Source organism: Rhinopithecus bieti, unplaced genomic scaffold (assembly GCF_001698545.2).
Source record: "Rhinopithecus bieti isolate Rb0 unplaced genomic scaffold, ASM169854v2 scaffold_62795, whole genome shotgun sequence".
Taxonomy (NCBI): Eukaryota; Metazoa; Chordata; class Mammalia; order Primates; family Cercopithecidae; genus Rhinopithecus; species Rhinopithecus bieti.
The window spans coordinates 440,353-458,397 of NW_016824245.1; the positions used below are offsets into that span (position 1 = coordinate 440,353).

At 41.8% G+C, this 18,045-nt stretch overlaps 1 protein-coding gene across 1 annotated transcript in view; it reads left to right on the top strand.

Moving 5' to 3' along the window:
• Nucleotides 1-18,045, top strand: part of MBOAT1 (membrane bound glycerophospholipid O-acyltransferase 1) — a 116,266-nt gene that overhangs the window by 66,353 nt on the left and 31,868 nt on the right. The window contains exons 3-4 of the mRNA XM_017862204.1: nt 586-663; nt 6,009-6,104. Of these exons, the coding sequence (XP_017717693.1) occupies nt 586-663; nt 6,009-6,104 (174 nt within the window). The remainder of the gene's footprint in view (nt 1-585; nt 664-6,008; nt 6,105-18,045) is intronic.

Below are 18,045 nucleotides of genomic sequence, written 5' to 3' on the forward strand. Positions count from 1 at the left end.
TCTTTAACAGGGAAAGCTGGTCAATTGTACTTTCTTCTACTAGTAAGCTGGGCAAATACGCTGAAAGGTGTTAGGGAAGAAGCTTTTGAGACCAACATATTGAGAAGTACACCTTCAGGAATTTTGTGCATTTGTTCAGGGTACTATGCTAGAATTCTGCCCCTATTCCTTCAACAAATATCTGAGAAAGGACAGGTATTTTAAATCAGCCACCAGGTAGAAGTCTTGGTATCTGGGGAAGCCCAGTTTAAAAAATAAAGTCTTAAAGAAAGAACTCATCTCTCTGGACTCTTAATTGCATATGTGAAAAAAGTGTAAGCATTCCATTTATGGATTCCTGACATTATTAGCCCTGCAGTTGGCAAACTGTGTCATGAGTTCCCTGTGTCATTTTAAGATACAGCATATTAATTACATAGAAGAAAAATATTTGGTTTATTTTCTCTCATATAAACACGAGTTACTGATCATTGATCATTTGTGTTTTTGGCGGGGATGGTGATGGATTCACATTTTGGGTGACCAAAAGGTGTGTTAATATGAAATATATTCATTACTCCTCCCCCTACCTATTATGTCTTAAAGGTACTCTGTGCATCTTTTTGTGCTGGTGTTAATGTGCTATGCAATCATGGTCACTGCCAATGTATCCAATATTCACAGGTAAGATACTGGGAATGAACAATGCAAGGTGAGATTTTTGTGTGTGTGTGATCTTCTAGAAAGGAAATAGGAAATCCATTTTTCTAATTTGGAAAGAATGGGTTTTGGAAATGTTTCACATGATGACAAAATGATTATAAAAGCTTTCGTTTTTTAACTAGAGGATGAAAAGGCTTGGCTTTTCCAAAACTTGGTTTTGGAAGCAATTGCATAGTAAATGATTAATAATAATGTTGGTGCAACTGTATAGCACATTCCCAACTTCCTTACACATTGTAACTTGTCAGCTTTTCCCACACTTGTGTGATGCTGATGGGGTGTGGTCCACTTTTCAGAGGTTCAGGAACTTGACACGCACACTTGCTTCATATTGGGCCTGTTTCACTGTGTTCAGGTTCACAAAGTTCCATTCCAGTGTCTAGGAATGGAATACTCTGGCCTTGGCAGAGTCACGTGGTTTACAGACAGGGTATGATGGTGCCGCTACGGTATTATTGTGGTAGCAGGGGGCTCTGCCATCAGACCAAGAAGGAAAGAGGCCAGCACAAGATGCTCCTTTTTTTTTTTTTTGAGACAGAGTCTCACTCTGTTGCCCAGGCTGGAGCACAGTGGTGCAATTTCGGCTCACTGCAACCTCTGCCTCCCAGGTGCAAGTGATTTTCCTGCCTCAGCCTCCCGGGTAGCTGGGACTACAGGCACGCACCACCACACCTAACTAATTTTTGTATTTTTAGTAGAGATGGGGTTTCACCATGTTGGCCAGGATGGTCTCGATCTCTTGACCTCGTGGTCTGCCTACCTCAGACTCCCAAAGTGCTGGGATTACAGGTGTGAGCCATCACACCTGGCTGATGCTCCTCTTGGTTTGCTCTTGTGGTTGCCAATATTGCCGAAGTGGAAATTGTTTCACAATTCCCCTTGGATGAACTCAATGTAAATTTTTTAAAAGTCTCAACGTTGTTTCCTGTTTATGGAAAGAACTCTAGGCTGGAGTCAGGAAATCAAGGTCCTCCTAGCAGTGTGAATTTGGACCGGTCATGCAGCTTCTACATATGTCAGGTTTCCCACCTGCAAAATGCTGGGTTTGCAGCAGTTTGAACGCAAGTTCTCTTCAGTACCATGATGTCATGATTCTGTGTGAATTGCTCTCCTCTTTACTTCACTGAATCAGTGATAAGAGTTCTGCTACGTGGCTGAGAAGAGGAGGGAAAGGTTAGTATTTGCTGCCATATGAAACTAATCCCTATTTTTTTTGAGATGGAACCTCACTCTGTTGCCCAGGCTGTAGTGCAACAGCATGGTCTCAGCTCTTCTGCAACCTCTTCCTCCCTGGTTCAAGTTATTCTCTTGCCTCAGCCTCCCGAGTAGCTGAGATTGCAGGTACCCACCACTACACCCAGCTAATTTTTCTAATTTTAGTAGAGACGGGGTTTCACCATGTTGGCCAGGATGGTCTTGAACTGACCTTAGGTGATTTGCCTGCCTTGGCTTTCCAAAGTGCTGGGATTATAAGCATGAGCCACCACACCTGGCCAAAACTAAGCCATTTCTGGACTGCTATACAGCATTTGTTTAGAAAGTTTCAGGGATACCCCATGTTTCCTTCCCGAGCCACCGTTTCAGGCAGAAGTCACAGGCATCAGTTTGCCCTATATGAACCAGCTGGAGCAGAACATGGCTTGTGTCTCCTGGGGCAGAGGGCCTAGCGTGAGAACTTGATGATGCAGTTATCAATGCTGGAGTCCGTGCTTTGTGCCAAGTATTAAGCCAAGCTCTTTTTAATATACTTTATTTCATTTTTAACATATAAACTATTATCTAATATATCACTTAATTTGTTATTTAATATTTCATTATTTCAAATATATTAACTCTAGGACAACACTATGGAATATAGTTTTGTTTCTTTTTTTTTTTTTGGAGATGAGACAAAAGCTCAGAGACATAAATAAGTAAACAGTTTGATGAATTTCCACAAAGTGAACACACCCGTGTAACCACTGTGTCTGATGTGCCAATCCCTTTGTTTTTTTTTTTTTTGAGATGGAGTTTCACTCTTGTTGCCCAGGCTGGAGTGCAATGGTGTGATCTTGGCTCACTGCAACCTCCGCCTCATGGGTTCAAGTGATTCTCCTGCCTCATCCTCCCAAGAGGCTGGGATTATAGGCATGCACCACCATGCCTGGCTAATTTTGTATTTTTAGTAGAGACAGGGTTTCTTCATGTTGGTCAGGCTGGTCTTGAACTTGCAACCACCTTGGCCTCCCAAAGTGCTGGGATAACAGGTGTGAGCCACTGCACCCGGCCTCATGTGCCAATCTCTACCACACCTCTCCTTCTTAGAATAACTGCTTTGCCAACTTCTCCCACCACGGATTACTTCTGCCAGTGCTGGGATTTGAGCTCATACTGGTCTGTGTATTTGTCTGTTTTCACACTGCTGATAAAGACATAGCTGAGACTGGGTAATTTGTATAGAAAAAGAAGTTTAGTGGACTCACAGTTCCACGTGGCTGGGGAGGCCTCACAATCATGGTGGAAGGCAAAAGGCATGTCTTACTTACATGGCAACAGGCAAGAGAGAACTTGTGTAGGGGAAATCCCCTTTATAAAACCATCAGACCTTGTGGGACTTATTCACTATCACGAGAACAGCATAGGAAAGACTCACCCCCATGATTCAATTACTTCCCATTGGGTCCCTCCCACAACACGTGGGAATTTGGGAGCTACAATTTAAGATGAGATTTGGGTGGGGACACAGCAAAACTATATCTACAGTCAGTCTGTAGAATACATGTTCTTGCTACCACTTCTTGATTTCTTAGATGTTTTAGGTTTGGCCAGGGCACGAATGCGTTGCCCTGTTGTATTGGGACTTAGCACTTGGTGCCGTCCTCAGGCGGGGTCTTACAACAATTGAGTTGAACTTGCTTTCTTTCTCCTGTGGGCCAGGGGAAGGTACAGGTCTAACTCCTGTTGAGGACAAAGGGGAAGCAGCAGGCATGGCTGCATTGGAATTGGTTCTGGAAGAATCTATCTTTTGAGTCAGCTTTGTGTTTCTGCCTTGAGCTTCATTAATTGGCTGGAGAAAGGGAACAGTTGCTGGAGGTGATAAGGCCTGACTCCATTCCACTTCTGCTTCAGCTCCTAAGGGAGTTATTTTCTCTTAGTCATTTGCATTGTTGACCATCTTCCTATTTTGGAAGTGGTTTAGGATGAACCCACGGTGGAGAAAAAATCTTTTCTGCATAGTAACCACTTCGTTTGCAAATAATGGTGAATAGCACTTAAAAGTTATATAGTGATTTAGAGTTTACAGAACTCCTTCACACTGTTTAAAGTCTGGCTATCCCTTGCTACCAAATGAATTTTTATTATCCCTACTTTACTGTTCCTTAGGCTGATCTAGTCTTCATGAGTTATTTTAATGTGAATATGTGATTTCAATATAATTTAATATCAGAATATACCTCTTCCCTGTTTTATGGCACATATTTAAAAGTTATACCTTCTGATTTTATGTCTATATCTGATGGGCTCCTGAATCACTTCAAATATGTAATGTATTCATTTCAGTTCATTTCAACTAACAGTAACTGACCCATGTGTCAGGTCAAGGGTAGGGATGTTGAAGGTCACAATGAGTTGGGGAAACAGACACATACATAAATAATTCTAATATTGTAATTATGTATATTAGCATGTAGTACTAGAGACATACAGGCAGTGGAGCAATGAATTGTGCTGGGGGTGGGGAACAGGAGATGTGGTGGGATGCATGGAGTAAGACCAAGCCAAGGAACATCGAAGAGGTGACTTTGGAGCTGAGCCTCATCTGAAAATTAGGCAGGTTCCAGATAGACTGTTGGATGGAGATGCGAATTGCAGGCAGAAGAAGGAGCATGCAGAAAGACATCTTGCCTGAAAATACAGAGTTTCATTGTGGAACATGAGCAGTGCAGTGTCATTTGAGAGTAAGGTAAACATGGAGCATGGCTGGAGATGAGTCCAGAAAGGCGAGGTAGAGCTTAGCGTGTGAAGCACCTTGCATGCTGTGTTCAGGGGTTGCAATTTCACTAGATAGTGGGATCCACTGGAGACTCTTAATAAGAGTAGCAGTCACATAGTTGTTTATTCATTTGACACACAGTAGGTGGATATGGTGAACAAAGCACAGGTGACCATCTTTGCCCTCATGGAGCTTACAGGTTGGTCAGGGAGATGGGTGTTAATCAGATTGTCTTAGCTGGGACTGCTATAACAAAGTACTGTATGTAGAGTGGGTGGCTTATAAACAACAGAAATGTATTAATAGTTCTCAGTTCTGGAGGCTGGAAATCTGAGTTCAGGGTTCCAGCGTGTTCTGGTGAGGACTCTCTTCTGGGTTACAGACTGCCGTCTTCTTGTATCCTCACATAGCTCAAAGAGTGAGTGCTCTCGGGGGCCTCTTTTGTAAGAGGGCTAATCCCATTTATGAAGGCTTTGTCCTCATAACCTAGTCCTCTCCCAAAGGACCCACCTCCTAATGTTGAGGGTTAGGACTTAAACATAGGAATTCTGGGGAGACATAAACATTCATTGCACAGCTTATCACCTATATTTATAATTACACATTTGACAATACTTATATGTGGATGTGTGTGTTTGTGTGGCTTGTGTGTATATTGCTAGTGTACACTATAACGTGGTCAGGAACACATCTCCGAAGGAAGCCAGGGGGTGCTCATGAGCAAGTGGTAATTGAAGCCTGAGGCATGGATGGGTAGGGTCCCAAGCTGAGCTTGGAAATGCCAACACTTGGGGGGTAGGTGGAGGAAGGAAAGCTGAGCAAGGAGCCTTGGAGGAATTAACCAGAGAGGTGGGAAGAAAACAGGAGAATGGAAGCCAAGAGAATAAAATGTTTAAAGAGGAAGTGGCCAGCAGTATGGTGATGATTTGTACTTTACAAAAATCATCATGTAAACATGAGGGCTGTGAAGAGGAGCATCTTGAGTGTGAGACCTTACAGGTAGTGATTACCAGCCCTGGCTGCGCACTTCCATTACACCTGCCAGGTGAGGCAGGAATTAAACAGGAATAGCTGGGAGCAGGTCCCAGGGATCTGTGGTTTGCAAAGCTCCATTCCATTATGCAGCTAAGGCTGACAGCCACTGTAGTGGTCCAGGTGAGAAGAGATGAAGGGTTCAGCTAGAGTAGTGGGTGGAAAGGTGGACTGGGATGTTGCTGGACCAGATAGGACATTGAGACCAATTGCATGTGGAAGGTGAAAGAGAGGAAGAGGGGAACATTAACTGCATTATTGCTATGCATAATAACCTGATCATCTATGTTTTTGCTTCCAGATATTCCTTTTTTGTAGCCATGGGATATCTTACAATATGCCACATCAGCCGAATATACATCTTCCACTATGGAATTCTCACTACAGATTTTTCTGGGTGAGTATCTTACTTTAGGGAGAGGGGTTTGACTGCTGACTTTGACTTGGTCTCTTAGGGTCTGTAAACATCAAGCATGCACAAAAGAATCATTGGTGCTTGGTTAGATTAGTTGATAAGATACTGCTAATGAGATTGAGGCTCGAGACTTGATTGATTGGTAAGACTATTAGCTCTGCTATGCTGTAAGACAGGAATCACAAACTATAGCCTGTGGGCCATATCTGTCCTGCTGCCTGTCTTTTACAGTTACAGTGGAACACAACCAGGCACTTACTCATTTATGTATTATCTATGACTGCTTTTGCACTACAGTGGCAGAGGTGAGTAGTTGTGGAAAATCCACATGGCCTGCAAAGTCTAGAATATTTACCATTTGGTTCTTTACAGAAAAAGTTTGTCAACCCCTGTTCTGAGGTTCTGAACTCTGGTTTGGTTTTCATCTCTCTCTTTTTTTAAACTTCTTTTTTTAAAATTCAGGGGTACATGTGCAGGTTTGTTACATAGGCAAACCTGTGCCATGGTGGTTTGTTGTACAGATTATTTCGTCACACAGGTATTAAGCCTAGTACCCATTGGTTATTCTTCCTGATCCTCTCCTTCCTCCAATCCTCCACCTCCTGAGAGGCTCCAGTGTCTGTGGTTCTTTCTATGTATCCACATATTCTCATCATTTAGAAGTGAGAACATGCAGTATTTGGTTTTCTATCCCTGTGTTAGTGTTTTCATCTCTCACTCGTTAATATAGAAATTCTTTCATACTAGCTGATAAATACCTACTATCCTGACCGCTTTGAGTGTTCCTGGCTGCCCTTGTCCCAGCCCCCAGGCCTGCTTGACCTTCAGCAACTAGAAGGATAATTTGTAAACATTTTGTCTATCACCATGGCCTTAATCTGCTGGGCCACCCCATTCCGATTGGTCACATGGTAAAGACTGTGGATAGAACACTGAGAATTCTGTGCCCTGTTGAGGTTAGTTCAGCAACAACTTTTTGTGAATCTTGAAGAATGAACATTACAGCAGAGCTGTTCCTGGTGATGTGTGATCTGTTATCCACATTACTTCCTGGGAGTTTGGTTGCGTTCTGCAGGCAGCCTGAGGACAGGGAGAACCCAAGCTCCCCACTCAGGTTGGACTGTACCTCCTTCAGTGAGTTGTTGGCGACCAGGCAGTGAAATGAGGGAGTGACTGCTCATGGCTCATTAACTTTGCAAGTTGTGCAACTCAACTATCCCACCTTGAAAGGGCTCAGGAAGGCAAAGAGTGTTGTTTTGGGACAGAGATTGTTGCATTTAAATCTTTACGACCATGGTTTGGTCTCAGACTGGTTTTTCATGCGTAAGTTCTTCTTACCCTCAGGCCTCTGGGATTTTACCTATTTTTCTTCCAGTGGTGTGCCTTCTCCCCCACATTGTAGAGCATGCTTTCTCAGTCTGTCAGAAAGAAATTCACAGACTTTGTTTTTTAACAATATGCAGGCTGGGCGTGGTGGCTCATGGCTGTAATTCAAGCACTTTGGGAGGCTGAGGTGGGTGGATCACTTGAGGTGATCAGGAGTTTGAGACCAGCCTGACCAACATGGTGCCCTGTCTCTACTAAAAATAGAAAAATTATCTGGGTGTCGTAGCAGGCACCTCCTCTCAGCTGCTCAGGAGGCTAAGGCATGAGAATCACTTTAACCTGGGAGGCAGAGGTTGTAGTGAGCTGAGATCGTGCCACTGCACTCTAGCCTGGGTGGCAGAGCAAGACCCTGTCTTAAAAAAACAAAAAAACAAAAGAAACAAAAAGCCCAACATGCATTGCTAGTAAAATATGGAAAACATGGGGACAACAATGATAACAAAATAGCCAGGCAGGTGTAGTATCAAAAGGAATCTCTAAATGAGGATTGCAACTCTCCATAGCATTCAATCAACAAACCACTTTTTTGGTTTCACCCCAGAGCCCCTCTATAGTTAGAAAAGTTCTTGACACTTAATAGGTGCTCAAGAAATGAATGCTTTAAATACTCTAGTATTTACTATTCTTTTCTTTAAGGTTTCCAGGAGACTCATTATTAAACATCCATATTGGTTGGGATATTAAATAAAAATCGCTGACTGGCTGAAATGACATTAATACCTATGGCTCATATATATCATCTTCTCTTTTTAAGGCAGGAAGCATCTATTCATTTCTGCAACAACTTTTGAGTGGCCAATATGTTAGGTAAATGCCAGGTTCGAGAGACACTGTGTATTCTAGGCAGGAGGAAGGATATTCCAGGCAGAAGGGAGGGCTTTGCAAGAGCACAGAAATGCAAGACAGGTGCCTGTGGAGGTACGAGAGAGCCTTTCCTTTACCACCTGCGTCCTTGTGTCACCAGGTCCTCTCAGTGCGACAGCCTGTCTATCACTAGAATCCGCCCACTGCCCTTCATGCCCACTGCCACCACCCTGGACCACCCCAAGCCTGCAACACCTTCCTGACTGGCTGTCCTTCCTTCTGCCCTGCCCCGTCTCCAGTCTTTGCTCTCTACACGCATCAGAATGAGATTCTAGGCCAGGCACAGTGGCTCACACCTATCATCTCAGCACTTTGAGATGCCAAGGTAGCAAGAGGAGGAGGACCACTTGAGCTCGGGAGTTTGACACCAGCCTGGGCAACATAATAAGACCACATCTCTACTACAACAACAAAAAAAATCAAATTAGCTAGGTGTGGTGGTATGTGCCTGTAGTCCCAACTACTCAGGAAGTAGAGGTGGGAGAATCTCTTGAACCCAAGAGATTTTGGCTGCAATGAGCTATGATTGTGCCACTGCACTCTAGCCTGGGTAACAGAGCAAGACACTGTGTCCAAAAAAAAAAAAAAAAAAAAAAAAAAAAAAAAAAAAAAAAAAAAGAAAAAAAAAAAGAAAGAAAAGAAAAAATGAGAATGAGGTTCTAAAATACAAAGCTGATGATGCTCTGGACCTGCTAAGCCTTCATCTCCTGCCATCTGCTCCCACTGTACAATGCAGAAAAGTCTGTGGTTTGCACAAATGCTGGGTTAGTTCCTGCCTCTGTGCCTGTGCCTTGCTCATTCCCCTGATAGAAAGCCCTTCCTATCTTTGTCAACCTGGAAATCTCTTACTTTATTTTTAGAAACTCAACTCAAAGATCACTTTCCTTAAAAAGCTTCTCTGATCGCCATCCCCTCCCTCCCCCGGGCTCCCTGCACCCCAGAGTCATGCATCTGGATCTCAGGTAGCAGGAGGTCTCTTGCCGGGCTCTCAAGGGTTGGTGCTACTATTGCCTGTCAGTCATATCTTGTCCCTGGTGCACAGAGTGTTTGTAGCTGGTGGCCCTCATCCATTGTGTCATACTCTTAGCTAGTGTTTTATGTGTTTATTCCCAAACTTGTTTATGGCCGTTGTATGTATGTATCAGTATCAGGATTCTCTAGAGACATAGAACCAATAGGATTTTTATGTGAGGGGATTTATTATGGGAATTGGCTTATGTGATTATGGAGGCCAAGAAGTCCCACCATCTGCCATCTGTGAGCTACAGATCCAGAAAAGCTGGTGGTATGTTTCAGTCTGAGGCTGAAGGCCTGAGAACTAGGGGTGTAAGTCCCAGAGTCCAAAGGCCTGAAAACCAGGAGCTCCGATACCTAAGGGCAGGAGAAGATGATGTCTCAGCTCAAGCAGAAGGAGAATGAGTCCTTCCTTTCGCCTTTCTGTTCCTGCCCTCTGAGGACTGGATGATGGTCTTCCACACTGACAAGGGTGGATCTTCCTCACTCAGTCCATGGATTCAAATGCTAATCTCTTTTGCAAACCCTCATAGACACACCAAGAAACAATGTTCTACCAGCTATCTGAGCATCCCTGAGCCCAGTCAAGTTGACACACAAAATTGACCATCACAACTTACATGTAAGCTGATTATATATGAACGTGAAAGGAGAGAGAATAGTTTCTCTAAATCTAGGTTGGGTCTCTTGGAAAGCCCCCAAAATAAGTTTAGTCTATTAAAAATAATTGCCATTGAATTAAATGTGAGTGAGAATGCTGAAAGGATTGGGGGTTGGGAGAAGGAAGTGTAAACATGAAGGATTCTTCACTCAGATGGCTTTTGCAAGTATCTTTACTTTCTTTTACCTTCTCAGCCTGTGCTAGAGGGAATGACTCTGGAGATAGTGGCTGGGGTTTATGTGAGAGAGATGCCATCCTTCAGCAGCTCTGCATTCCCAGGAAAGACTTTGGTCCTGTGTCGAAAGCTCCTTAGTTAATTTTTCAGGAGGCAGTGACTGGGGATCCCTGGTGCCCTATCACCAGGCCCGGTGATAGGAGACAGAAGCGAGCAAAGACTGCAGAACGAATGTCTAGTTATATATTTTAAGTTTGTATAGAAAGTTAAGCCTGGGCACGGTGGCTCATGCTTGTAATCTCAGCACTTTGGTAGGCTGAGGTGGGAGAATCACTTGAGTCCAGGAGTTTGAGACCAGCCTGGGCAACATAGTGAGACCCCATCTCTACAAAAAAATTAAACACTCAGCTGGGTGTGGTTGTGTGTACCTGTAGTCCTGGCTATTCAGGAGGCTGAGGTAGAAGGATTGCTTGAGCCCAGGAGGTCAAGGCTGCAGTGCGCTGTGATAATGCCACTGTACTCCACCTGGGCAACAGAGCAAGACCCTGTCTCAGAAAAAAAAAAAAAAAAAAGGTTAAAATATGAGTGTATCATTGTGTACTGGGTTGAATAGTATCCTCCCAAAATTCGTGTCCACCCAGCACCTCAGAATATGTCCTTATTTGGAAATAGTCTTTGCAGATGCAATTAGGTTAAGATAAGATGAGGTCACATTGGGCAGGGCACCGTGGCTCACAGTTGCAATCTCAGCACTTTGGGACTTTGGGAGACTGGGAGATTGACACCAGCCTGGCCAACACGGTGAAACCCCATCTCTACAAAAAATACAAAAATTAGCAGGATGTGGTGGTGCACGCCTGTAGTCCCACAGCTACTTGGGAGGCTGAGGCAGGGGAATCACTTGAACCCATGAGATGGAAGTTGTAGGGAGCCGAGACCAGGTCACTGCACTCCAGCCTGGACGACGGGGTGAGACCTGGTCTCAAAACAAACAAACAAACAAACAAAACAAACAGAATGAGGTCACACTGGATTAGAGTGGGCCCTGGATCCGGTATGACTGTGTCCTGGTAAGAAAGCCATGAGGGACAGACTCACAGACATGCATAGAGGGAAGACGGCCGTGTGAAGACGGAGGCCGACACTGGAGTACTGCAACGGCAAGCCCAGGAGCTCAAGGGTCGCCGTCAGCCACTGGAAGCGAGGAAGGAGAATGGAGCAGATTCTCTCTCAGCGCCTCCAGAAGGAATCAGTCCTGCAGATATCTTGATTTTGGACTTCTAACCTCAAGAACTGTGAGAGAAAGCATTTCTGTGGTTGTAAGCCACCCAGCTTGTAATTTCTCACAGCCGCCCTAGGAAGCTCATGCGCATTGTTTTATGATCCCCACCTTTTGATGAATTAACAACCGTCCCCTGATCCTGATCGTACGGGATAAGGATGCCTCTACCGTCTGCATCTCTTGCTGTTCTTGTCACATCTCCATTTGTTTTATTAAAACCATAAACTCTTGAATAATTTCTACATCATTTTGGGTGTAATTAGAGTTCTGAAGTTACCAAAGGGAAAAAATAAAGGGCATTTGTGGAAAACAGTCACGTGTTTCAGAATGTCGTGGATTTGGGGGTCTGACACCAGAGGAGGATGGAAATCAGTTCCTGTCAACCTCACTTTCAGCCACATAGTCTTGATAAATGTCCTCGAGAGTCGTTTATTCTCTGGCATTTTTTGGATCTCCTTGTATTAAGAAATCTCTGATGTTACCCACAAAACTACAAAATATTTGAACTAGAAAGGACACTGTTGTTAGGGAAATAATACAGAATAAAAATCCACCCGAAAATTGCACGTGATTCAGTTCTCTAATTATTGAGTGGCCCTACTATCTAGTTCTCGAAGGGTATGTTGTCTTTTTTTTCTTTTTATCATTATTAAGCAGCATTATTTTTCCCTACCACCATAAAGGCACACTGCCTCACTACCATAAATCCCTCTTCCTGGGTAATGTCAGTTAACATCCATGGAGAGTACATACCAACCTGAAATTGACAAAATGTTTTAAATCACAAATTGCCAATTAGAGAGGTTCTTTACCAGTGTTTATTCTCATTACAGGCATGCAAGCAAACCACAAGTTCATCAGAATGGAATTGATTTAACTCTACTATTGCAGTTGAAGTATCTTGTTTAGGATTTTGTCAAGAGATAAAGTAGTATTTTGAAGTTGAACCTGGTGTTTTAAAGCAGCCTGATGTATAGCCATTCTCTTTTGAGCATGCATGCAAATCTAAATATTTAGCATACTTATGCCTTCAGAATAAGAGCACAGATAGGAATTGAATGGGATCAGATGAGGTTAGTGTTTGTGTCAAACAACATATATATGTGTGTGTGTGTGTGTGTGTTTAATTTTGGAGAACACATAAACTTGTATTTTAGGTTATTCTGGGACTTGAAATTGTATTTATCATTCTAAGAGTAATCAAGTTTTCATGGACTGGACTGGAATTAATGGTAAGGGAAACAAACAAGATACACTTTTATTGGTGCTGCTAATACAATTCGTATCAATACATGTGGTGGTGAATATCCTTTATGTTTTCTCTGTGAATGTGGGCTGTTAAAAGCACTAGAGTATTTCCTGTTCTCCTGCAGGAAGCTCAATGATTGCTTGTAATACGGCTGGTACTTGGTTCCTTTTAGGTGTGTGAGAGCAAACCGATTCTTCCTTTTTGCTCACAGAAGGGTGCAAATCGAGTTTTCTTTGGAGGGCCCCAGCAAGAACTCTTATTTCCTTTTGCCATGGTAGGCTAGATTCAGGCAGATAATTGCTCTCCCATCACGATGGCAGGTTGATTTGCCCACGTGTTGCTGCAAACACTGTGAAATGAGAACTCTTATGTACTGCTAGTGGGAGTGTAAACTGGCATAACTCTTCTGGAAGGCAGTTTCACCATCAATTTCAAGCAAGAATTTTTTTTTTTTTTTTTAATGTTCATGTCCTATGATAGGATAAATTCCTAGGAGTTAAATTACCATGAGGAAATCAAAATTTGTTCATAAAGATGTTCAGCTCTTGTCAATAATGGTGATAAAACAGAAACATCCTAAATGGTCTAAAAGAGGTGAATGATTAAATTATGGTGCTAATATGCCTCCATTGAAAATGATATTTTCAAAGACTATAAAAACCGCAAGACAAATACATGTCCCAAGATTGCATTTTTCTTTTAGTGTGGACATATATAGAAAAGAGTGAAAGGAAATATTGAAAATGCAAAAACAGTATTGGTGATTTTGATACTCATTCTACTCTTTTATATTACTATAATAATGAGAGAAAATCCTGGAATTTTATTTAAATATATTTGCATGCATGTTAAAAGGTTATGGGACACTGAAGCTAACAGAATTGGAACAACTGCCATTTGTGTTCCTTGTTGCCTTAACTGGGTGTAATAGAAATATTACTTGCCTGTACCTCTTGCTAGTGATGAAGATCATTTGTCCTGTTGTTCCATGCACAATGTTTTCCTCTGTTGGTTTATGACATCTTGGTCACTCCATCTGACCAGGCCAGTAAGTTCAAATAATTGGGTTCTATAATAAGGAAAAAAGAGGATATTTGCCAAGAGATTTCCAGATTTGTTTATTTCATGTTTCTTTTTCATGCTGCTGCCAGCTTTTCAATAACTAGTGCAGTCACTTGGAATTCAGTTCTGCAGACATAAGTTATACCAAGTATATTCGATGGGTTCTTGCTCAAATAGAGAATTGGTGATTTTGCTGTGGAGTGCCACAATATAGAAGTTAAATTTTTGAAGAAATTAAAAGAGTAAAAGCTTTCCTACTCTAGTTGACCCCTGGGTGGTTCTGAATAGATACCAGTGAACTCTGAAATGAGTCCAGAGGGTGATCTCTGCCTTTATTTGCATCCCTAGGAAGCCTGGTAGAACTATGTACTTCCTTTGCTGCAACTTCTGGAGTCGCTTATTTTCTCCCTTCATGCTGGCATAATTGATAGGAATTGGGAGCATTTCACTGAAGCTGTAATATCATCCTCCTCCTCTGCAGTCATTCAGGGAGTGTGGGGAGGGTATAGGAGAGGCAGAAGCAATAGGGAGGTGAAGAAATGCTGCTTGAGCTTTCTCTGTCCCTTGCTACTGGGTTTGAGCTACAGGTTGTACAAGTCACATTATATCTTGGCACCCACTGGAGTTGTGCAAGATGGCAGTAGTGGTCTAGGTTGCTGTTGAGTGGAAATTTGTTGAACCTGTATTCTCTTACCCTGCCAAACTTCTTGCTTGCCTGACTTCCTGCTTTTCTACTATCCAAGTACCACAAGTGGATTTTTATTATAAGCAAAGGAAGTAATAAAGATATGAAGTAGAGCCTTTTGGTTCTAAAATTATCTGTTGGGACAATATTAGAGGCTTGAATGTCAGTTCATCTTGATGCTAGCCAGCCAGATGTGTGGTTGGTTGGCTCTTCCGACACCAGTAACCGACCACTTTAGGTCCAAAGATTAAGGTAAAATAGGTAGGTTTTATTGAAATATTGCTCAAATCTAAGATTTTGTTTAATGTTTTAAAGATAAGTTATTTTTGGTTAGAAGTTGATATTGGGAATTAATGAATGGGTACCACATCTAGTGAATTGCCTGGAGTCTGTATCAGAAGGCAATAATGGGGGGCGCTGGCATTGTTCTAGCTTTCTTTTTACTTCAGACATATCTTCAGCTACTTGTTTTCTCTTAATTTTTCCTATTCTATTATATTTCATTTTCTAGTCATGACTAATTATCTTAGTTTCGAGAAGAAACGTAAGATTTTTCTTTGGCTTTTTTAGATAATGAAAATAATACTTCATCCATGCTGGAGTCTGTCCAACTCCATGTTGGTCAGATGGTTTCCTTGGATGCTATAATTGACAAGTGTGTTTAAATCCAAGGTTGGAGAAGTGAAAATCCGAGGGAAGCTCAAGTTTGGAGGCCTCATAACCCTAAGGAAATTGTTGGGCTGCATCAAGGAGCCATTTATGGATCTCCTCCTTTTTTTGTCCTTCCTGTGCTTTTAGTATGTTCTTCTGTACTGAGTTTTGTATTTTTTTGCCAAAAAAAAAAACAAAATGAACGTGAATTCCAATAATAAATCAATAAATGTGTTCTGGATTGTTTTATGATTTGACTGAAGTATGACATAGATGACTTAAGTTTTATCTTAAGTCAGTAACTCTAAGGATTTGATTCTCGAGTCTTAGTAACTTGGGCAAAGTAAATTTTCATATCAGATCTCTCTATAAGTTTAAATTCATCAAGTTAAAAAGTGTTCAGAGAGAACTTGTTTTGAGAAAGACAGTATGGTGCTTTTCCTTGCACTGCACAAAAGTAAGCATGTAGGAAGATTCTAAACTCTTTTCCTTTTAGTTGCTTTTAGGTCAGCATTTTTATAAGTTACTAGTTCATCGTGTTTCATAAACTCACTGTCATGTGAGTATGTGAGTTGTTTCTTTTTATTTAGATTGTTAAATTTAAATATTTAAATTAACTTCTTTAGCTATTTAAAATGGAAGCAATGTATTGTTGAAAGTATGGTCTAGATGATGTGTGACAACATTTGACCCATAGCTTCTAATTTTTTTTCTATAAAAACATCTTTTCTGAGGAATGACAGTATGGCTTTTACGTAGACCCAATGGTACAGATTTTATATTGAATAATTAGTATTTATTGACTTTGCTCTAGCTATTCAGTATTATGTACTGCATTAGTCTGGATTCTCTGAAAAGCAGATGCCAAGCTGGAAACAGGCATATAAGAGATTTGTTTGGTGAAATGCCTGCTAGGGAAATTGGAGAGGGAAATGGATGAGGCTGGAAAAGCCAACAGATTGAAATGCAAGTTTGACGCCTGAGGAGGAAAAAGGAAAGGAAGGAAGAGAGGTCCTGGATTGGAGTGCAGTTCTAAGACAGTTTTGGCAAATTCAGTAGAGAGTCCTTGAATGAGATAAAATTCCTGGACAGATGAGAATCACAGTTTGTAGGGAGGGGCCTGCCTGAGTACCCCTGCTGCACTCAGTCAGAGGTGGGAGCAGCCCAAGGGAGGCATGGCCTCAGTGTGATCATGGGTAAAATCGCAGCAATGGGGCCAGCTCACCCACACAGAACCAGATCTGAGAGGTTCATTCTCATGGCCACAGCACGTGTGAATATTAGGCTACTAAATGTTTTGCTTAACATGTACCACCCAATCATGGAATACATTAGGTCTAACCCAACATAGAGGAAAACAAATGTTCTCTTTCTACAGAGACAGAAAGGTAGGCTAATACCATGACATATCTTATCTCTTTATCAGTTGAACATAGGAACTTACTTGGTTTGCAAATAGCATGGTTGGCACACTGGGCTTTGTATAAGGAAGGCTGGTTCCTGGAGGTATTTTTTTTTTTTTTTTTTTTTTTTTTTTTTTTTTTTTTTTTTTTTTTGTCCTTCAGAAAGAGAAATAAGACAAAAGGCTTTGGAAAGAAAACTCTTGTGCTTTGAAGGCCGTGTTTGGAAACCACCTTGAATGTGATGCTTAGAGTGACTCTCTTTCAAGAAAAATAGCCCTTGTCATCTGTTACGTGTTATGGGTCAGAAGTCTTGTTGTCAAGAGGGTGAGCTATAGTCTGGTCTAAAAAAGCTTTAATGTAGCCCTTATTACTGAGACCAAAACCTCATGCTTCTGCGGAAGAATTTTGTTTTCAATGTAAAAGAGCATGGTGTAAGTGACTGTCATCTGTGAGTACATCTTGCTACACCTGCCTCACCAGATATAGTGGAGTAGATGACCTTCCTTCTCTCACAGCCAAGCTCTCTTTCCCTTTCTCAGCCTCGTGTACAACATTAGCAATTTTGTTTCAAATAATGAACACTGGCCATTGGGCTTTAAGATATAAAGATACTGCAAATAAGATATAAATTTGGGTAATAGTGGTAAGATTTCAAAGGGTATTTGTTGGTACTTTCTTTAAAATAGTTTATCTTATTTACATATATTTATAGTTTACAATATGTCTTCATTATTTTCAAGAGATGGAAAATGGGAATTAGGATGAGAGTAATGAAACAAGAAAATAGACTCACAGAGAAGTGGATGAGTGTCATTGACAACATCAGATGTGGTCTAAAAGTGGTTTGTATTATTGAGTTGTAAGAGTTTTTTTTATATAGTCTAGTAAAGTCCCTTATCAGATACATGGTTTGCAAATATTTTCTTGCATTCCGTAAAACATCTTTTCACTTTCTTGGGTGGTATGTGTCCTTCAAAGCACAAACATTTAAATTCTAATGATATTCATTTAATCTATTTTTTTCTTTTATTGTTTGTGCTTTTGGAAACCAGTGCCTAACCTGAGGTCGCAAAGATTTATACTTATGTTTTCTTCTAAGGGTTCTCTTGTTTTAGCTCTTAGATCTAGGTCTTTGATACATTTTGAATTGATTTTTGTGTTCTTTCCTGTGTACATCTCATTGTCCCAATACCATTTGTTAAAAAAGACTCTTCTGGCTGGGCGCCGTGGCTCAAGCCTGTAATCCTAGCACTTTGGGAGGCCGAGGCGGGCGGATCACAAGGTCAGGAGATCGAGACCATCCTGGCTAACCCGGTGAAACCCCGTCTCTACTAAAAAATACAAAAAACTAGCCAGGCGAGGTGGCGGGGGCCTGTAGTCCCAGCGACTCGGGAGGCTGAGGCAGGAGAATGGCATGAACCTGAAAGGCGGAGCTTGCAGTGAGCTGAGATCCGGCCACTGCACTCCAGTTTGGGTGACAGAGCAAGACTC